Source organism: Mobula hypostoma, chromosome 4, assembly GCF_963921235.1.
Source record: "Mobula hypostoma chromosome 4, sMobHyp1.1, whole genome shotgun sequence".
NCBI classification, from domain to species: Eukaryota; Metazoa; Chordata; class Chondrichthyes; order Myliobatiformes; family Myliobatidae; genus Mobula; species Mobula hypostoma.
In genome coordinates, this window is record NC_086100.1 from 170,856,214 (window position 1) to 170,877,698 (window position 21,485).

At 43.9% G+C, this 21,485-nt stretch overlaps 1 protein-coding gene across 2 annotated transcripts in view; it reads left to right on the forward strand.

Moving 5' to 3' along the window:
- pstpip2 (proline-serine-threonine phosphatase interacting protein 2) overlaps window positions 1-21,485 on the forward strand; it is a 143,139-nt gene that overhangs the window by 108,471 nt on the left and 13,183 nt on the right. For both annotated transcript variants that reach the window (XM_063046994.1, XM_063046993.1), the window contains 4 exons: window positions 7,962-8,041; window positions 15,395-15,493; window positions 16,347-16,443; window positions 18,757-18,832. In XM_063046994.1, the coding sequence (XP_062903064.1) occupies window positions 7,962-8,041; window positions 15,395-15,493; window positions 16,347-16,443; window positions 18,757-18,832 (352 nt within the window). The remainder of the gene's footprint in view (window positions 1-7,961; window positions 8,042-15,394; window positions 15,494-16,346; window positions 16,444-18,756; window positions 18,833-21,485) is intronic.

Here is a 21,485-nt window from a genome sequence, read left to right on the forward strand (position 1 = left end):
TGATTGGAGAGTGAGAGGAGTTTAGGGGTCAGTGGGAGTCTGAAGGACAGGTTAGGGAATGGTGAAGAGCACAGGCGAGAGGGGTCAAGGGGAGCTTGGGAGGCAGAAAGCAAAGAGGAACCATCTGTGCCTGAGCCCGCCCTTGTGTGTGTGTCCAGGTGGCTTGCACGGCCTTTTGTGTAGATTAAGGTCAGTGCAGTAAGGTCTCTAGTGGTTTGGTGCTCACACCTCTAGGTTGAAATCTCACTGTGACGCTGCTGTGCAATGAGGTACTGCACGTGGGCAACTTTCACTCGACAATAGGAATCAGGAATATCTGGACCCTCATGGACGGCACAGGCCTGCGGCCTTGGATTTCAGGAATATCTGGACCCTCATGGACGGCACAGGCCCGTGGCCTCGGATTTCAGGAATATCTGGACCCTCGTGGACGGCACAGGCCCGCGGCCTCGGATTTCAGGATCTTTCACAGTGACATTACTGATCTGAATGAGCTGTGAATGGCCAAAGACAGCAGCTCAAAGCCCATGTTAAAGGATGCGGCTTCCTCTGGAAGTGCACGCCAGAGAAGGAAACCATTCTGTGGGATTAATTTTGCCTTCATGACTGGAGAACCTGTACCTATGCTGCATTGTTCTTGGCCCATTGAAATGTTCAACCAATTTAGTCTTAACATAGAGCTGAGTAAATGTGACAGAGCTACTGGTTCATTCTAAACTGAATTTAGTGGACTAGATTAAGTGGCTTTTATGCCCCACCCTGGAAGCTTCAGATATGATTAATGAAGACCCAGCAAAAATTCTTTGGTCTACATCACAGAGGGAGACAGACTGATATTCCTGGTAACCTCAATACCTGGATCTGAAAAATGATTATTCTTTGAAAAGGTATGATTGACAAGGAGAGAACAAGGAGAACCAGTTCCAGTATAGTTGACCTCCTGACAAAATGCTTTAAGGACGTTCTATCAGAGGGTCAAGGACAGGAACTTGGAACAACATCCCTGATCTGCACATTGACACCTGCTCAAGCAAGAGGCACGAATGTCCACATCACCTGTGCAAAGTTCTTCTAAGAATTCCTTCGAATGCTATAATGACTGTTGGACCAACCCCCATCCTGTTATTTGTCCCTATCTGCTGGCCCTAGAACAAGGTTGGGAACAAATATTTCTATCCGAAGTTGAAATTTTCAAGGGCCCTGCAAAACAGCCCTCCTCATGGACAACCTGATGAAGCCCAATCAATAGTAACTTCAAAATATCCACAGCCCTGAAATCCACTCTAATTCGCATTTGTAGAAACACCCCTGCTAACACCGCTTAGTTCATACATTGAAGGACCCATCTTGTTGCGAGCCAAGAATAATAACACACTTATCAAGGAAGTTGGAAAGGCCATGTGCCAGTTGAAACTCAAGACTTCAGGCATAGGCTTGAAAGCAGCTTCAATTCCATCTGTGCCGGGCAGAATGGATGTGATTTCCACTGAGTGTCAAATCTGCTTGTTTGTCAATCTTTGCTTGTGTATAGTTTTTCATAAATTCTATTTTCCTGTAAATGAATCTCAAGGTCGTATATGTTAACATGTATGTAGTTTGACAATAACCTCGCTATGAATTTTGTCTTGCCCAGCTCTATTCCATGGTTTTGTGCACGTCACATGTTTAATGAGAACACGGATCCATTTTTCCTTGAGCACAACTTTCCTCAAGGTTACACACAGGCTTTATTGAGACCAGGGCTGAACAGTTAGCTCTCCTTTCTGTCCATAGGATTTGAGCAATCTTCTTCACCTTCATTTTTCAAATAAATCAGTTCACTTCCTCTTACTGTGCTGTGAAGTGGGCAGATACATCAGGGACATTTAAGAAACTCCTAGACAGGCACATGGATGATTGAAAAATGGAGAGCTAAATGGGAAGGGTTAGATTGATCTTAGATAGGTTAAAAAGTCAGTACAACATTGTGGGCCGAAGGGCCTGCACACTGCTGATGCGTTCTATGACAGACATAGAGTCAGAGAAAGCTACAGCTCAGTCCGTGCCAAACTATTAATCTGCCTACTGCCATTGACCCTGCACCTGGCCCATAGCCCCCCATAGCCCTCCCCGTCCACGTACCTATCCAAAGTTCTCTTAAGTGCTGAAATTGAACCTGCATCCACCACTTCCGCTGGCAGCTCGTTCCACACTCTCACCGTCTTGACCGGCTTTGTTCCATTGTTTGTACCTGTCATGTATTTGATAAGTCCACATATCAGGACCAGGACTGCACAGTTAGTTCTCCTTTCTGTCCATAATTTTGTACACCGTTATTAAATCTGGACACTTTCAAGTCCACTATTGAATTAAAATCTAATCTTCCAACTGTATTTTAGGGGCAGCAGTGTTATTTTTTTCTCTGCGAGCCATGATAGCCTTCCTCACTGTCCTGTACACCAGGGGTCCCCAACCTGTTTTGCACCGCGGACCCGTTTAATATCGACAATATTCTTGCGGACCGGTGGAGTAGGGGGGGTGGTGGTGTGTGTTTGTTCAAGTTCAACAGTGAGTGACAGGGAATGAGGAAGGGTGCAGCTGACTCATATTGTTTCATATCATCAAATCATATCGTTTCTTCGCGGCCCGGTAGCGCATGCTTTGTGGCCCGGTGGTTGGGGACCGCTGCTCTACACCCTCAATCTTGCTGATCCAGTTAACCACATTATCATGCAGATCGTTGACATAGATAGTGGACCCAGCACCGATCCCTGTGGCACACCACTAGTCACCAGCCTCCAGTCAGAGGCAACCCTCTACTACCACTCTCTGGCTTCTCCCACAAAAACAACTCTAATCAAATTTACCACCTCATCCTAAATGTCGAGCCACTGAATCTTCCAGACCAGCCTTCCGTGTGAGACCGTGTTAAGTGCCTTGTTAAAATCCATGTAGGTAACAACCACTGCATTGTCTTCATCCACTTCCCTGGTAACTTCCTTGAAAAGCTCTATAAGATTGGTTAGACATGACCTACTATGCACAAAGCCATGCTGACTATCCTTAATCAGTCCATGTCGATCTGAATACTTGTATATCCAGTCCCTTAGAGTGCCTTCCAATAACTTTCTCAGGTTAGTTGGTCATTTTAATTGTCCTGTGGTTAGGCTAGGGTTAAATAGGTGGGCTATTGGCCTGTTCCCTTCAGTATCTCTAAGTAAATAAATATTTTGGATGTGAATGTACACGACTCAATTGGCAAGCTTGTGGGTGATACTAAATCAGGGAGTTTTGTTGGTAATGAAGCAGGTTACAATGAATTGCAAAGATGTGTTGATCAGTTGTGAAGATTGAGGAATGGCAAATAGATTTTAACTTTGATAAATGTGACATGATGTATTTTAGACAGTTGAACCAGGGCAGGGCTTGTACAGTGAATACCAGGGCACTGTCAAGTGGTGTGGAACAGAGGGATCTGGGAGTACAAGTGCACAGTTCGCTGAAAGCGACTGCACAAGTAGGCTGAGTGGTGAAGAAGATGCTTAGCATGCTGGCTTTTGTCAGTCATGACATGTCGCAGCTATATACCGGTGAGACTGCACTTGATGTATTGTGTGCAGTTCTGGTCACTCTGTTGCAGGAGAGACATTGTCAAGCTGGAGAGGGTGCAGAAGAGATTTATGAGAATACTGCCTGGAATGGAGGGCCTGAGTTATAAGGAAAGGTTGGCCATGCTGGATTTTGATTCCTGGAAGCGCAGGAGAATGAGGGTTATGGATAAAGTGGGCAGTCTTATCTTTTTTCCAGGTTAGGGAGTCCAAAACTGGAGGGCACAAGTTGATAGGGGAGAGATTTAAAAGAGACCTGACAGGTAACTCATTTATACGGAGAGTAATGAGCACCTAGTAAGAGCAGGCTGAGGTGCTGGTTGAGGCAGACACAAATGCAACATCAACAGGGCATTTGAAAGGGTATGTGGAGGGAACTGGGCCAAAAGCAGCCGCTGAGACTAGCAAAGAAGCTATGGTTGGCATGGACCAGAGTGGATGATTATTTGGGCTTGTGAACAGAGTGCCAGAAAGGGGGCTGCTTTGTCCAGAATGGTAGGTACTGTGTTTCTTGATTGATGGATCTGTGTTTATGCAGACCAAAAGGAGAATATCATCACTTGCTGCGGGATTCACAACCATACACCTTCTATTCAGCTAACGTTCGTGTGGTGGATGTCCAGTTGTCTTTCTGGTGATTGGTGACCTCAGGATGTTGGTGACAGGATAGTCAGTGCCACTGAATACCAAATGTGAGGAGTCAGACTCTTGGATTTGGCTGTCACCTATCTGGTGCAAATCTTATGTGCTACTTATCAGCACTTGCCTCAATGATGCCCAGCTAGCAAAGGCTACGTAATAACTGAGGTGTTGCAAGACTGTTTTGTGCTCTGTGTTTCCAAGTATCATTATCACTGAGGACCTAACCTGGTCACAACATATTGATGCAGATATAGAGAAGACAAGAGGAAAATTGGATCAGCTGTGATGAAATGACGGATCAGACTCAATGGGCCAAATGGTCTCCTATATCTTATGGTCTAAGACAGCATCTATATTTCATTAGGAGTTTGAGGAGGTTTGGTTTGTTACCTAAAACATTTGAAAACTTCTACAGATGTACCACGGAGAGCATTCTGACTACTGCACAGGATCAAAGTCAGCTGCGGAAAGTTGTAAAATTAGTCAGCTCCATCGTGGGTACTCCTTCGGAGTGTCCAAGACGTCTTAAAGGAGCAGTGCCTCAGAAAGGTGGCGTCCATCATTAAGCACCTCCATCACCCAGGCCATGCCCTCTTCTTGTTACCATCGGGAAGGAGGCACACACTCAGCGATTCAGGAACAGCTTCTTCCCCTCTGCCATCTGATTCCTAAATGGGCATTGAACCCATGAACATGACCTCACTACTTTTTTATTTCTGTTTCTGCCCCACTGACTTTAATTGAACTATTTAATATACATGTACTTACTGTAATTCAGTTTTTATTTCTATATCTATCATGTATTGCATCGTACTGCTGCTGCAAAGTTAACAAATTTTACGACACATACCAGTGATATTAAACCTGACTCTGATTTAGTTCTCTGCTTCCTGCAAAATACCAAAGGTAGATTTATTGGCATTGTAAAAGGGGGTGTGACAATTTTTTTTTAAAAAGGAGCAGATGATAACCTGATTTTGCCAGAACAGTAAATCAGAACGTTGAGACTTGAAGTTCAAACCCACAGCTATTGACTTATGAAAATGAACATTAATGTGTTTGGAGTTTTTATTATAGAAAACCTACAGCACAACACAGGCCCTTCAGCCCACAAAGCTGTGCCAGACATGTCCTTACCTTAGAAATTACCTTGGGTCACCCATAGCCCTTTGTTTTTCTGAGCTCCATAAATCAGATTATGCATTAATAATGTATGTTAAAACCTTGAACTCACGCTGTTTGTTCTGTGGTTTTGGGTGAGTGTAAACCAGGCAATGGACAAATATAGGTTGTGTGTACAAGCTAATCCTCTCTGACAAAATATGCTAGCTGTGTTTTATTGGATTGACCTTAAAAGATAGGAAGGTTACAGGAATAAATAACTATAAAGAGGATGGAAGAGAAATTTTAAAGTGTCATAATAAATGACAGCTGTTCCAATGCAAACAATGTGACAAAGTCAAAAACGTATGAGGAAGGACTATGAAACTTTCTAATTAGCAGCAATTAAATAGCTTAAATGTGGGCTCCTTCCTGTTGGTACATATGTTCAGCTTTGTTAGTTAAGTGTGTGTATGTGTGTGTGTGTGTGTGTGTGTGTGTGTGTGTGTGTGTGTGTGTTTCCTTTTCACTGGTGTTATTCCACAACTTTAATTGTCCATTTGGCATCAGAATTGAGTAGTGAATCCTCCTTTTCCAAAAAGAAAAGAGATGTATCAATAGGAATAGAGAACAAATCCTCTTTTATCCAGATGTACTTGGGCCAGTTTGGACACTTCAGATAACTTTGATTACATGTTGATCATTTTACTTTGCTGATTTGTTTGGCTCAAAGTCCAGTTTTCCTTTGAATAGTTTGTACATTCTCCCCATGACTGCACGGATTTCCTCTGGGTTCTCTGGTTTCCTCCCACATTCCAAAGACCTACAGTTTGGGTTAGTAAGTTGTGGGCATGCTGTGTTGGCACTGGAAGTGTGGCAATATTTGTGCTACCCTCAGACTGTGTTGGTAGTTGATGCAAACGATGTATTTTTCTGTATGTTTTGATGTACATGTGAGAAATAAAGCTAATCTAAAAAGGATAACAATATCCAAACTTAAGAATTATATCTTTTTTTTTTCCTTACGTATTTTGTTTTTACAATTCCTGAATCCATTTTGTCTTGAGTGTTCTCACTAGGATTGCATCTCTCTTCACTGATCTGCAGCTTTCATGTATCACTGGAACAAAATAGTTCAAAATTATTGTGCAAGGAGAAAGGATAACATAATAGCTAAACATATTTTACATGTGGTTTATTCTGTAGGCTGAATTCTTCACTTGCACGCAAACGTTAATTCACCCAGTGATTATGGTGGGTGAATTGGGTTGCGGAAAGTTAACAGTTAGTGCTGGCAAACATTGGCCAACTGGTAGTGTGGTGGAATCCGCCGGCTCCTTGCATGCTTTCCATCCGTGTTGGGTTAAGTATCAAGCGAGCAACTCAGCCTCACAAAAAAAAAGTCAAAACTGCTAAAGAAACAGCAAGGTTGTCTCCTGATGCGCCACAAGACACAGAGAGGAACAGCAACTGGCAGCAAACATTACTGATCATGAGGCATATTGAACATGAAAATGATGCATAAACCAGACTTGAGTGTTTGTGGTGGAACTAGTTTTATTTAGATGTAACGCACTGATTAAGATTTTTACTGCGATGCTGTAGGTATTTCATTTTAGCAGTTCTGTAAAAGTAGTGTGTTCTGCTTTTAGAATGTTTTGGTTTCGGCTGAAAGACGAGGAGCTATGATGTTCAACTTAGGAATGTTGTGGCAGCCAATCAGGATGGCGGAATTGGGAAAAGAGAGCGGGGCAGAGAGAGAGAGTTGTGACAGACAGTGTGATTTGTGGTTTTTTTTGGTGGAAGCTACGGAGAGGACAGGAAGGAAGGTAGCTGAGGATGGAAAGGAGCTTCCCTGTTGCACAAGGTGCTTTGTGCAGATGGATTGCTCAAAGGAGGAAGAGCCAATCCTTGGAGAGAGCCTGTTTGTTTGTGATGGATTTTGAGTGACTTTCGGAATGTGGTGTGTGCTTTCACGCAAACCATGGGTCCAGAGCATGAGTAAAAGGCAAGTTCAAGTTGGCCTCCACTGATGTGCGCGCTTAGACTGGTAAAACTGTAATGGGTCCTTTTATTTTCATCCCTTTTCTTCTTCCTGCTAACTGTTTGATAAAGCTGAAATATGTAAATATACTTTCTTTATAATTTAATGCGGTGTACAATTTGCTATTTCTTGATGACCGACAATTAGTATTTACACAGCATTCACTCAAATGGAGGTTTTTAAAAATCAAGATATTCCTGTCTGGTTGAACCCCCAAATCAAACCGGCCCTAGATGCCTGTGCTTTATGAAAGTTGGTTGTCTCACTGCAGAGTCCCATGGTTGTTAGCGGGGCCGGCAATGAGCCAAGTTTCTGTACAAGCCTAGTGAGGGGAGTTTATAGATGTATTAAAGCCAGCCTTTAGCAAAGATTCTGTATTCTGGAATTCCCTCTGTAAACTTCCCTGCCTCCCTCTCTCCGAAATCCACTTATTTGACTAATGTCCCTGCAACTCTTTGTCGCTACTTTTTTGTGATTGTGTGGAGCATCGTGGAGTTGAAGGGAGCGGCAGGAAAATGTAACTGTTTTCCCGCCCCTCCACTCTTCACTTTGACTGAGGTTGAATATCTTGCTTTCTCTCTTCACAGATCGACTATACCAGCAGAATGTCTCCACTCTGGAGAAGATTCAGGAGGAGTGGCAAATGGAGCACATCAAGACCTGCGAGGTAGGTTTGGCTGCCCACAGTGGACGCCATTGAAGAGCTTACAGTAGATCCTCCACAGGTCTTCAACTGATGCCAACCTTTTGTGATGCAACTTTGTGCTGGTCTGAACCCTGGATCTTGAACCTCACCCTAAGAATACAAGCACCCCCCTTAAGAATAGAGATGAGGAGGAATTTCTTTAGCAAGAGGGTGGTGAATCTGTATAATTCATTGCCACAGACAACTGGAGGCCAAGTCAATGTGTATATTTAAAGAGGATCTTGATAGATTCCTGGTTAGTAAGGGTGTCAATAAATCAGCCTTTTTGCAATTATGGAATAGACACAATGGGCCAAATGGTCTAATTCTGCTCCTATATTGTATGGTCTTTATGGATCTGGACTGGTGTATATCGCCTTTCAGGATTATAATGCTTGGCAAGGTGAGGATTTAATTTACCATTATTTCAAACAGAAAGCTGACTTTTATTCGTTTCTCTGAATGTGCACTGAGCTTGCAATTAAACATCACGTTTGTTTCTATTTTTAAAAGACTGTATTACTGGAGGGCCTCTTCCTGACAGTTGAATTTGCAAATAAAACGCTCATGGGGAAAGTGGAGAACAAGGAGGAAGTATGCTTCTGACTTTACGGATTCAGTCAGCTGTATCACTTGGTCTGCTTCATTCTCTGCCCCCTCCTTGTCTTACAGTCCTTGATCTACTCACTCCCCTCCGTTAATGCCCTCCCTTCCGACTCCCTCCATTCCATTCCCAGCCCCTCCTCCCCCCCACCGTACTGCTCCTTCACCCCTTCCTGCTCCCTTTTGCTCTCATTCCCCCCCTTTCATCCAGCTCTGTCTCCCATTCATTCCCTTCCTTCACCCCCAATGTCTTCCTCTTGTTTCCACTCACTATACCTTTGACTCCAAACCGATCCCCCGCCAGCAACCTGTGTTTAGGATGTACAATAGTTGCTTCAGGATCTGCGGCGGCAGCGGTTGGTTTCTAGCTCAGCAGTGACATCAGGAGGCCTTCTGTGGAATTACACTGCTGTGAAATCTACCGGGGAAAAAAAGACATTAAAATGACAGATTTCCAGCTTTTACAAGCAGTAAGAACTGGATGTACATACAGTGCCCTGAAAAAGTATTCTGCAACCACAGCTATTTATACATTTTACTGTCTCATTTTCTAATTTTAAAATAAATTGAAGTAGGACTTTTTGAGCTAAACTACAAAACATTGTGTGTCACGTCAAGTCAAAAGAAAAATTCCAAAACCTGTCAACAACTTGCTAGAAATTAAAAACCAAAATTTTGAGGCAGAAAAAGTATTCATCCCCTTTGTAATTGCTGCACTAACTTTCCTCAGGTGCAATACTGTATTTTACCATGCTAACTCACCCAATTTGTTGGTGCAGAAAGTTAGAGGATCCCGTTTCCAATGAATTCAGAAGAATAAACACTCCCTCTCTCTGTGAAGTCCAATGGTATGGTAGATTTTCAACAGACCAAACCAAGATCAAGACAAAAGAGCATTGAAGACACATCAGGGAAATGATAATAGAGAAACAACAGACCATCTCAAAGGCACTGAACGTACCTCGGAGCTCAGTGCAGTCCATTGTGGAAAAAGTGGAAATAATATGAAAGCACAGCCACACTGCCAAGGTCAGACCACCCCGCTGTAGAAATCAGTAACTGCAAGTGGAGTTGAAATCCGTAGCTCCACAATCTCTTAAGGCCTTGCACAAAAAGAGTATTAATCGAAGAATGGCAAGGGAGAAGCCCTGACTAAAAAATAAAAAGCACATCCTTGCCCACAAAGCATCTCTTAAAAGATGCTGTAAAGGTATAGAAGAAGGACTTGTGATCGGATGAGAGTAAAGTGGAACTTTTTGGCCTCAACACAGCAGTATGTGTGGGGTAAATCTAATATTGTACATCAGCCAGTAACGTCATCCCTACTGTAAAGTGTGGTAGAAGTAGCATCACGCTGTGGGGATGCTTTTCAGCAGCAGAGACTGGAAATCTAGTCAGGATTGATAGGAAGATGAATACTGCTAAATACAGAGAGATCCTGGATAAAAGCCTGCTAGCTTCTGCCAGAAAGTTTAAACTGGGGAGGAAGTTTGTCTTTCAGCAGGTCAATGACCCAAAGCACACTGTCAAAGCACCAAGGAGCAGCTTCAAATGAAGAAATTTGATGTTTGCTGCCTGTAATAGCTGCGAGAGGTGGTTCAACTAAGTACTGAACAAAGGGGGATGAATTGCTGATATTTCAGGTTTTGAGTTTTTAGTTTTTCATGCTTTACAATTTTCCCTGTTTTTTGGGCTCTCCCGAAGGAGCATGTAATTCACAAATAAAATTTCTCTGTTAAATTGATCAAAATTCCTGGTTGTAATACTCATTTATGTGAACAAAGGGGGCTGAGTACTTTTACAAGGCACTGCAGGTTAGCATCTGAATTTATATAGCCAAATATCCAGTTATAATGTTCTTTTCTCCAGAATATCAGTTCTGATAAAGGGAGAGAGACAGTCTAAGTAATTGCACAAGCAAAACACTGCAGATCAGTGTCTTCAAAAGAAAGTGGTATTACAGGTGCAGAGGAAATTAGTTGCTGATAATGTACTCACAGGGAGTTAACTTGCTTATAATTATCAGTACTTATAATGGAAGTTCTAATGAATTTTTCAGTCCTTTTTTTAAGTTTCTCCTCTTGTTTTAATATGATTCCCAGCCTGAAATCTTTTATCACTCACAAACAGGTGTTAGCTAGATGTTGAATTGCAGAGACATTGCACCTGCCCTTGATCTGTTCTCTGCTCAAGTGTTTGCATGTCTCCACAGCCCACTGAAGGTCACTTGAAACTGGGAGCAGGACTTGATGTTGCATTTTCTTCAGCATATTTTAGTGAATCTAAGTACAGCAGTCAGTACATTATCCTTCTGTTGCACAAATGCCATCACAGAGTGTGAGGATTACAATATACTCCTGTCTTGTGTATGATACAGTGAAGCTGGGAATTAGTTTTCAGATATCATAAATTACCCCATGTCTAACACGCTATCTGTATATTGTCCTATGATGATTTTACAAATCATTGCTGTGTGAAGGATTTATAAAGAGTCTGGATTATTTCTTGAAATCATAATTATGGAGACGTAACATAAAGATTTTTACTCTTTTTTTTCTTTTTCAATCTTTTTATTAGTTTCATAAAATATAAACATGACATAATAGTAGTACAAAGTTATTGGGAATACGTTGTTATAATTAACATGAGTAATTATAAAAGCCAAATAATACTTAATTGACAAAACTCCCAATCATATAGGATATCAATGAATAATATAGAACAAAGAAAAATATCTAGACAAAAATCATGACAAAGGAAAAAAAATATATAATAACCCCCCCCCCAAAAAAAAACTAATCCAAATAGAATTAATCAACTAAACTAAAAAAAAGACCTGGGCTGTTTTAACATCATAAAAAATGGGAGAAAAGAAAACCTTAGTGTTGACGACTCCCTTCCTCTCAGATTTTTACTCTCATGTGTGAGAAGGATGTAAGAAACAAAAGTCAATTCAATTCAGTTCAATAATTGACCATAATAGATATGACAAAGAGCTAAATGAAATCGCAAAAGGTCCTTTTGTATAAGTGAAGTTGCATCCAAGAAGTAAAAGCCTGGTGGTGGAATCTTAACTTTTTAACCTAGTATGGATGAACCCAGTGAAGATCATCCCGCCTTCCATGGGCTGAGCATGAACTGACTTAGAACAATCCCAATCTAACCTTGAGTTGTAGCCAGAGGACCAGACGCTTTGCCCACACGGTCTGTGCTGACCATGACTTCAAATTAAATTAGTTCCACCAGCCTGCGCATGGTCTGTGTCTTTCCATTCCCTTTATGTGTCTGGCTAAAACCCTCTTAAACTTTGCTGACGTATCCGTGTTTCTACCAAAACACAGACATAATGAGGACATAATGAGTTCAGTGGATAGAGGGGAACAGATGGATGTCGTATCAAAGTTGCTGGTGAACGCAGCAGGCCAGGCAGCATCTGTAGGAAGAGGTGCAGTCGACGTTTCAGGCCGAGACCCTTCGTCAGGACTAACTGAAGGAAGAGTGAGTAAGGGATTTGAAAGTTGGAGGGGGAGAGGGAGATCCAAAATGATAGGAGAAGACAGGAGGGGGAGGGATAGAGCTAAGAGCTGGACAGGTGATAGGCAAAAGGGGATACGAGAGGACCATGGGACAGGAGGTCCGGGAAGAAAGACGGGGTGGGGGGGGGGTACCCAGAGGATGGGCAAGAGGTATATTCAGAGGGACAAAGGAGAGTGAGAGAAAGAATGTGCGCATAAAAATAAGTAACAGATGGGGTACAAGGGGGCGGTGGGGCCTTAGCGGAAGTTAGAGAAGTCGATGTTCATGCCATCAGGTTGGAGGCTACCCAGACGGAATATAAGGTGTTGTTCCTCCAACCTGAGTGTGGCTTCATCTTTACAGTAGAGGAGGCCGTGGATAGACATGTCAGAATGGGAATGGGATGTGGAATTAAAATGTGTGGCCACTGGGAGATCCTGCTTTCTCTGGTGGACAGAGCGTAGATGTTCAGCAAGGTGGTCTCCCAGTCTGCATCGGGTCTTGCCAATATATAAAAGGCCACATCGGGAGCACCGGACGCAGTATATCACCCTAGCCGACTCACAGGTGAAGTGTTGCCTCACCTGGAAGGACTGTTTGGGGCCCTGAATGGTGGTAAGGGAGGAAGTGTAAGGGCATGTGTAGCACTTGTTCCGCTTACACGGATAAGTGCCAGGAGGGAGATCAGTGGGGAGGGATGGGGGGGACGAATGGACAAGGGAGTTGCGTAGGGAGCGATCCCTGCGGAATGCAGAGGGGGGGGAGGGAAAGATGTGCTTAGTGGTGGGATCCCGTTGGAGGTGGCGGAAGTTACGGAGAATAATATGTTGGACCCGGAGGCTGGTGGGGTGGTAGGTGAGGACCAGGGGAACCCTATTACTAGTGGGGTGGCGGGAGGATGGAGTGAGAGCAGATGTACGTGAAATGGGGGAGATGCGTTTAAGAGCAGAGTTGATAGTGGAGGAAGGGAAGCCCCTTTCTTTAAAAAAGGAAGACATCTCCCTCGTCCTAGAATGAAAAGCCTCATCCTGATATGCTGTCAGGGTGAGGCTTTTCATTCTAGGACGAGGGAGATGTCTTCCTTTTTTAAAGAAAGGGGCTTCCCTTCCTCCACTATCAACTCTGCTCTTAAACGCATCTCCCCCATTTCACGTACATCTGCTCTCACTCCATCCTCCCGCCACCCCACTAGTAATAGGGTTCCCCTGGTCCTCACCTACCACCCCACCAGCCTCCGGGTCCAACATATTATTCTCCGTAACTTCCGCCACCTCCAACGGGATCCCACCACTAAGCACATCTTTCCCTCCCCCCCCTCTGCATTCCGCAGGGATCGCTCCCTACGCAACTCCCTTGTCCATTCGTCCCCCCCATCCCTCCCCACTGATCTCCCTCCTGGCACTTATCCGTGTAAGCGGAACAAGTGCTACACATGCCCTTACACTTCCTCCCTTACCACCATTCAGGGCCCCAAACAGTCCTTCCAGGTGAGGCAACACTTCACCTGTGAGTCGACTGGGGTGATATACTGCGTCCAGTGCTCCCGATGTGGCCTTTTATATATTGGCGAGACCCGACGCAGACTGGGAGACCGCTTTGCTGAACATCTACGCTCTGTCCGCCAGAGAAAGCAGGATCTCCCAGTGGCCACACATTTTAATTCCACCTCCCATTCCCATTCTGACATGTCTATCCATGGCCTCCTCTACTGTAAAGATGAAGCCACACTCAGGTTGGAGGAACAACACCTTATATTCCGTCTGGGTAGCCTCCAACCTGATGGCATGAACATCGACTTCTCTAATTTCCGCTAAGGCCCCACCTCCCCCTCGTACCCCATCTGTTACTTATTTTTATGCACACATTCTTTCTCTCACTCTCCTTTTTCTCCCTCTGTCCCTCTGAATATACCTCTTGCCCATCCTCTGGGGCCCCCCCCCTTGTCTTTCTTCCCGGACCTCCTGTCCCATGGTCCTCTCGTATCCCCTTTTGCCTATCACCTGTCCAGCTCTTGGCTCTATCCCTCCCCCTCCTGTCTTCTCCTATCATTTTGGATCTCCCTCTCCCCCTCCAACTTTCAAATCCCTTACTCACTCTTCCTTCAGTTAGTCCTGACGAAGAGTCTTGGCCTGAAATGTTGACTGCACCTCTTCCTACAGATGCTGCCTGGCCTGCTGCGTTCACCAGCAACTTTGATGTGTGTTGCTTGAATTTCCAGCATCTGCAGAATTCCTGTTGTTTTGGATGTGGTATACTTGGATTTCCAGAAGGCGTTCGATAAGGTGCCGCACAAGTGACTTTATAAATGAGATACGGATGCATGGAGTCAGAGGAAGTATATTGGCTTGGATAGTGGATAGCAGAGAGTTGGTATAAATGGGTGTTTCTCCGGTTGGCAGTTAGTGGTGAGTGGGGTGCCGCAGGGGTTGGTGCTGGGCCCATAGCTGTTTCCCATTTACGTTGATGATTTGGAAGAAGGGACTGTGTAGCAGAGTAAAATTTGCTGATGACACTAAACTGAGTGGAAAAACAAATTGTACAGAGGATGTGCAGGGTCTGCAGAGGGATATAGATGGTTAAGTGAGTGGGCCAAGGCCTGGCAGATGGAATACAATGTCGGTAAATGTGAGATCATCCACTGTGGAAGGAATAACATCCGAAATTTTGAAAGGGATAGATAAGATAGAAGTAGGAAAGTTGTTTCCATTGGTAGGTGAGACTAGAACTAGGGGACATTGCCTCAAGATTCAGGGGAGAAGATTTAGGATGGAGATGAGGAGGAATTGTTTTTCCCAGAGAGTGGTGAATCTGTGGAATTCTCTGCCCAGGGAAGCAGTTGAGGCTTCTTCACTGAATATATTTAAGTTACAGTTAGACAGATTTTTACATAGTAAGGGAATTAAGGGTTATGGGGAAAAGGCAGGTAGATGGAGCTGAGTTAACGTACAGATCAGCCATGATCTTATTGAATGGCGGGGCAGGCTCGATGGGCCGGATGGCCTACTCCTGCTCTTATTTCTTAATGTTCTTATGACTTCCCTATCAACATGCTTCAGGTGCTTTTGTGTCTTTCAAAGGATCAGTGGTTTCCCACACACATCCGCATTAAACTTTCTCTTTCTCACCTTAAACCTGACCCCTCTGCTACTAATATTTCCATTTTGGAGGGGAAAGACTGACTTTTTTAATTACAAGACTTATTTATTATATTTGCAGTTCCTTGAGAAACAGGACTGTGAGAGAATACACAGCATTCGTAATGCTATGTGGGTTCATGCCAATCAGCTCTCCCAAGAGTGTGTGACCAGTGATGAGGTAAAAACTTCTTGCTTTTACGCCTGCCCTTATGTTTAGTTTTGAAAATACGTTCGTCACATATGATACCCTTCCTTGCCCATCCTCACTTGTGGTACTCATTCAAAAGCAAGCCTCCTCATCAGCTTTACCTCTGAAATGTTTGTAAGGGCTGAGAGGTCTGTAGACTTTAGAGCAATTGGGGATTATGCCATTGAAACAGGAGAGCAGGGCTGAGGCAAAGTTCAGATTAGCCATGACTTTGCTGAATAACAGAGCGAGCCTGAGGAGCCATTGGAACTGCTCCATAAGTCTTACAATAGATTTGGTCCTGCTGTCAAATTATACTTCAGAAATAGGAACAGAAAATGCTGGAAGTACTCAGTAGGCCAAGGAACACCTGTGGAGACGGAAACAGAGTTTAAGGACCACCAGCATAACAAGGTTCTTCTTGGACCATCATTTTGCCACCTCTCGCTCTTTCTCATGTTGTCCTATCTTACAGCCAAGTGATTTCTGAAAGGATTTCCTGCATTGTAGCTGTGGCAGAGCCTTAAATTTGGAATGAACATGTAGTCAAATAGGGAATAGCAGCAAGTTCAATGCAACGAACGGTCTCGTGGGAGATCTTTTGGATCATTGACCTGTAACATCAACATGGTTTCTGCCTCCACTGACACTGGCTGACTAGCAATTTCTGTGTTCCAGCACCCACAGTGTTTTTCCTGTTATAAGTGGTTTAGCAGGAAGGCTGAGTAATTAAAAAAAGATCAAGAGGTGATAAAAGATAAACTGAGAAGCTTGTTAATTGGAAATTCAGACTTTTGTTTTTGTTCTTTTGTTGCCTTTATCTTTCTTCCTGTTTTTTCTTCAGATGTATGAGGAAATACGGAAGGTGTTGGAACAGTGCAACATTCAGAAGGACCTTGAATTTTTCATTGACTTGAAAAGAACTGGAGACATGCCACCAGGTAGATGGGTCTAATTGAGCAGGTGCCTGTGGACTATCTCTGGGTAGATACTGTGATGTTCCAGTAGACTTAGTGAGAAGTCTTGAGTAGACTCAGAATACTGAACTGTAAACGCAATTACCCACTGTAAGACAAAGATAAAAGGGCCTCAGTCATACTTAACACTGCCTAGGCTGCCCTGCAATGAACCACTGGATTTGTAGTGAATAGTGCTTTCTGTCAGTGCACTAGAAAGTCAAAGTTGGGTTTATTGTGCTGTATCGTGGTCTAGTGCATGCATGCACAGGTGTAATAAAGAACTGGCTGGCAGCAGCATCACTAGCATGTAGTTAATATAAACAACATTCGCAAGAAAACAAATTGCATGCAATTTTTACAAGAGAGAACACACAATAAAGCCTATTTTAGTGCAAAGTGGTCACAGTGTGGGTAAACTGTGGTGATTAGGGTTGTTGTAAGTTGTTCAAGAACGAAATAGTTGAAGAGAAGTAGCTGTTCTTGAACCTGGTGCTGTGGGACTTCAGCCTTCTGGATTTCTGTACCATGATAGAAGCATGAATCTTAGTGGCCCTGGGTTCAGGGAGAAGACAGTAATGAGCTACGATTTTTAAGTGGCTGATCAGTATTCGTAATTTCACACCTGCATGTTAATAGAAGGCAGGATTAGGCTCCAGCGGTCAGATGAGCTGTGGGGTTTCTGTGGAATCACAGTACACTGAGATGAAGCACTCTTAGACAAATGGAACAACAAACAATCTGCTGGAAGGACTCGGCAGGGTGAGCTGCACCTGTGGGAGGAACGGAATTGCTGATGCTTGGTTTGCATCAGGAATGTGTTTGGAGAGGTGAGATACCCAGCATAAAGAGGAGGAGGGAAGAGGTGAGGAAGGATTCCAGGGTGATTGATGGACTGAGGAGGTGTGCAAGGTGGCAGGCAGGTAGTGCCAGGTAGGAGAGGGGAAGAGAGGGGGGAGGTGGGTGGAGTTGGAAGACTCTGGCAGGTGAATGATTGATGGAGGAAGAAAAAAGGAGGGGGAAAAAACATATGATAAACACAAGAGATTCAGCAAAGTCAGCCTGAGACGTCGACTGTTTATTCCCCAACATCGATGCTGCCTGACTTGCTGAGTTCCTTCAGCATTTTATGTGTGTGTGTGTGTGTGTGTTGCTCAAAAAAAAACGGATGGAGCAAGGTGGGGGGGAAGTGAGTGTGAAGGTTGGAGACAGCAGCAGCAGGGAGATGAGCAGGAACACAAAGCATTACTGGTGCTGGACTTGGATAAGTCAAGGAGCTCAGAATGATAAAGTAGTTGGAACCAGATCACTGGGGGATTGCGGGGGGTGGGGGGAATGCCTGTGTGTGAATTTGGTGGAAGGAGAGAAGAGGGGGAATGGAACAAAGATGGATGAACAGGAGCTGGAGGATGTTGGGAAAGGGAACAAAAATGGGAAGACCAGAAGTGGATCAGAAACAAAGGTGGGTTGGGGGTATGTTACCTTAAACTGGGCAACTTAATATTCATACCATTGGGTTGTCAACTAACCCGGCAAAAGATAAGCTGTTCCTCATCCTGACAGTAGGGAAAGCCAAGGATGGACGGGTCATTGTGGGAACGGGGAGCTGAAATGGTCTGCAACTGATAGCTCAGGATGGCCACTGGGGACCAAGCGTAAGTGCTGCCTGAAATGGCCACCCAGTCTGCTCTTGGTCTCTGATGTAGAGGGGGCCGCATCAGGAGCATTGAATGCAGTGGACAAGGTCGGAGGAGATGGTGAGACAAAGCAGTATGTGTGAGTTTGTTTGATACTGGGTTCAAACTGTGTGAACCTTCTGAAAATGGGCTATTACACCATGATATATTGACAATGGCATCCAGCCTCTGCCCTGAGCAGACCTTCCTTCATAAATGGGAGCGGAAAAATCAAAATGCACCTTGAGAGTCGTGTTATAGATTAACATGGGCAGAGCTCTGGGGCAGATTCATGTGAGACCAGGTGAAAAGGAGTTTGTGGTATGGTACGGTACCTATAAAAACTATTCACCCCAGCCCCCAGCCCCCGGAAGTTTCCATGTTTTATTGTTTTACAGCAGTGAATCGCAATGGATTTAATTTGGCCTTTTTGACACTGATATATAAAAAAATATTTTGTGCCAAATTAAACCCACTGTTGTAAAACCCAATTTACAACCCAATGTTGTAAAGCAATAAAACATGAAAACTTCCAAGGGGGTTGAATACTTTGTATAGGCACTGTAAATACCAATTAATACTGATTAATGATAGCTATGATAATTGTGTTTCTCTTCTGCAGCCCCCATCTTATATGAGAATTATTACAGCGGACAGAGAGGAGGGCTTCTCCAGTGCCGAGCTCCTGCGAACCCAAGGTGAGAGCTGGTCATTGCAGGTTAAAAGAAGGGCTTTTAGATAACTTTGATCACACTCCTATCTTTACCTCCAGGTGTGGGGTAGAAAAATCTCAACATGTGGAAAATCTTTGCACCCCATTCTCAAATCTGAGAATTCATACATTAAGGTAACTGAATATGTCATCCAATCACCTGGACCCAAAGCAAACATTGAGCAGGAGTTTTGGGTGAGTCGGGGTGGGGGGTGGGGGGGACAGGAAGTGTAGAGGTGAGGGTGGGTCCAGCAAACCTGAGTTGAGCTTGAGCCTAGGTTGATTAACTTTTAATAGCAAAGACAGAGATAACGGGAGCACTGTGAAAGGATCGTCATTCAGATACTTGGGATGCAAAATAGATACTTATGCAGCTAATGGGAATAGAAACCATTCATAATTTGCAACATTATCATGAAGCATTTAATCCAACTAGTTACCCAGCAAAACAGGGGTCTTTATAAATATTATGAGCTGAAACTGGAATGGGCTACTAGCTCCTCAAGCCATTCCATAAGATCACAATTGACTTGATCTTGGCCTCGGCTCCATTTCCCTTCTGTACCCATTGTCCTTGACCCCCAGTAAACCCAGAACTTTATCCCACTCAATGCTTTGGGTCCTGCAGCTCTGAGGTAGAAAATTCCAAAGATTCTGAGAGAAGTAGTTCTCTCTCATCTCCTTCTGTCCTGTGGACAACCCATTTATTCCAAACCCATGCCCCTTCATTCTAAGTTCCTAATGAGAGGAAACATCTCACCCATTCTCGATCCCCTTTGGTATGTCTTATCCTCCAATAAGATTGCTTCCCATTCTTCTAAATGAAGGCCACCCCTTTGTCCCAGGAATCTAATAAGGAGGCACAAGAAACTGCAGATGATGGAATCCAGAGCCAAAAATAAAGGAAATTGCAGGAAGAACTTAGTGAGTCAGGCAGCATCGGTGGAGGCAGTTTTAGAGCCTGCATCAGAACCTTGGACAGTGTATCAGGAACCCAAGTCTAATATGTTGGTTTTGAGATTCCATTCAGTTCTTGCTGTATTACAGCTTCACTGTATTTTAGATTTATTCATTGATTACATGTATATCAAAGCATAGAGTGAGCTGCATCGTTTGCACAAACAACCAGCACAATATAGAACCATAGAACATTACAGCACAGAAACAGGCCTTTTGGCCCTTCTTGGCTGTGCCAAACCATTTTTCTGCCTAGTCCCACTGACCTGCACCTGGACCATATCCCTCCATACACCTCTCATCCACGTACCTGTCCCAAGTTTTTCTTGAATGTTAAAAGTGAGCCCGCATTTACCACTTCATCTGGCAGCTCATTCCACACTCACACCACTCTCTGCCCCCCCAATGTCCCCTTTAAACTTTTCCCCCTTCACCCTGAACTCATGTCCTCTTTTTTTTCTCCCCGAGCCTCAGTGGAAAAAGCCTGCTTGCATTCACTCTATCTATACCCATCATAATTTTATATACCTCTATCAAATCTCCCCTCATTCTTCTACGTTCCAGGGAATAAAGTCCTAACCTATTCAACTTTTCTCTGTAGCTCACTTTCTCAAGTCCCGGCAACATCCTTGTAAACCATCTCTGCACTCTTTCAACCTTATTAATATCCTTCCTGTAATTTGGTGACCAAAACTGAACACAATACTCCAAATTCGGCCTCGCCAATGCCTTATACAACCTCACCATAACATTCCAACTCATATTCAATACTTTGATTTATAAAGGCCAATGTACCAAAAGCTCTCTTTACGACCCTATCAACCTGTGACGCCACTTTTAGGGAATTTTGTATCTGTATTCCCAGATCCCTCTGTTCTACTGCACTCCTCGGTGCCCTACCATTTACCTTGTATGTTCTACCTTGGTTTGTCCTTCTAAAGTGCAATACCTCACACTTGTCTGTATTGAACTCCATCTGCCATTTTCAGCCCATTTTTCCAGCTGGTCCAAATCCCTCTGCAAGCTTTGAAAACCTTCCTCACTGTCCAATACACCTTCAATCTTTGTATCATCAGCAAATTTGCTGGTCCAATTTACCACATTATCATGCAGATCATTGATATAGATGACAAATAACAATGGACCCAGCACTGATCCCTGTGGCACGCCACTAGTCACAGGCCTCCACTGAGAGAAGCAATCCTCCAATACCACTCTCTGGCTTCTTCCATTGAGCCAAAATCTAATCCAATTTACTACCTAACCATGTATATCTAGCGACTGAATCTTCCTTACTAACCTCCCATGCGGGACCTTGTCAAAGGCCTTACTGAAGTCCACGTAGACAACATGCACTACCTTCCCTTCATCCACTTTCCTGGTAACCTCCTCGAAAAACTCTAATAGTTAAACATGACCTACCACGCACAAAGCAGTGTTGACTCTCTCGAATAAATCCCTGACTTCAAATTTACCGGCCTATAATTTCCCGGATTACTTTTAGAGCCTTTTTTTAAACAACAGAACAACATGAGCTATCCTCCAATCCTTTGGCACCTCACCCGTAGATACTGACATTTTAAATATATCTGCCAGGGCCCCTGCAATTTCAACACTAGTCTCCTTCAAGGTCCGAGGGAATACCCTGTCAGGTCCTGGGGGTTTATCTACTCTGATTTGCC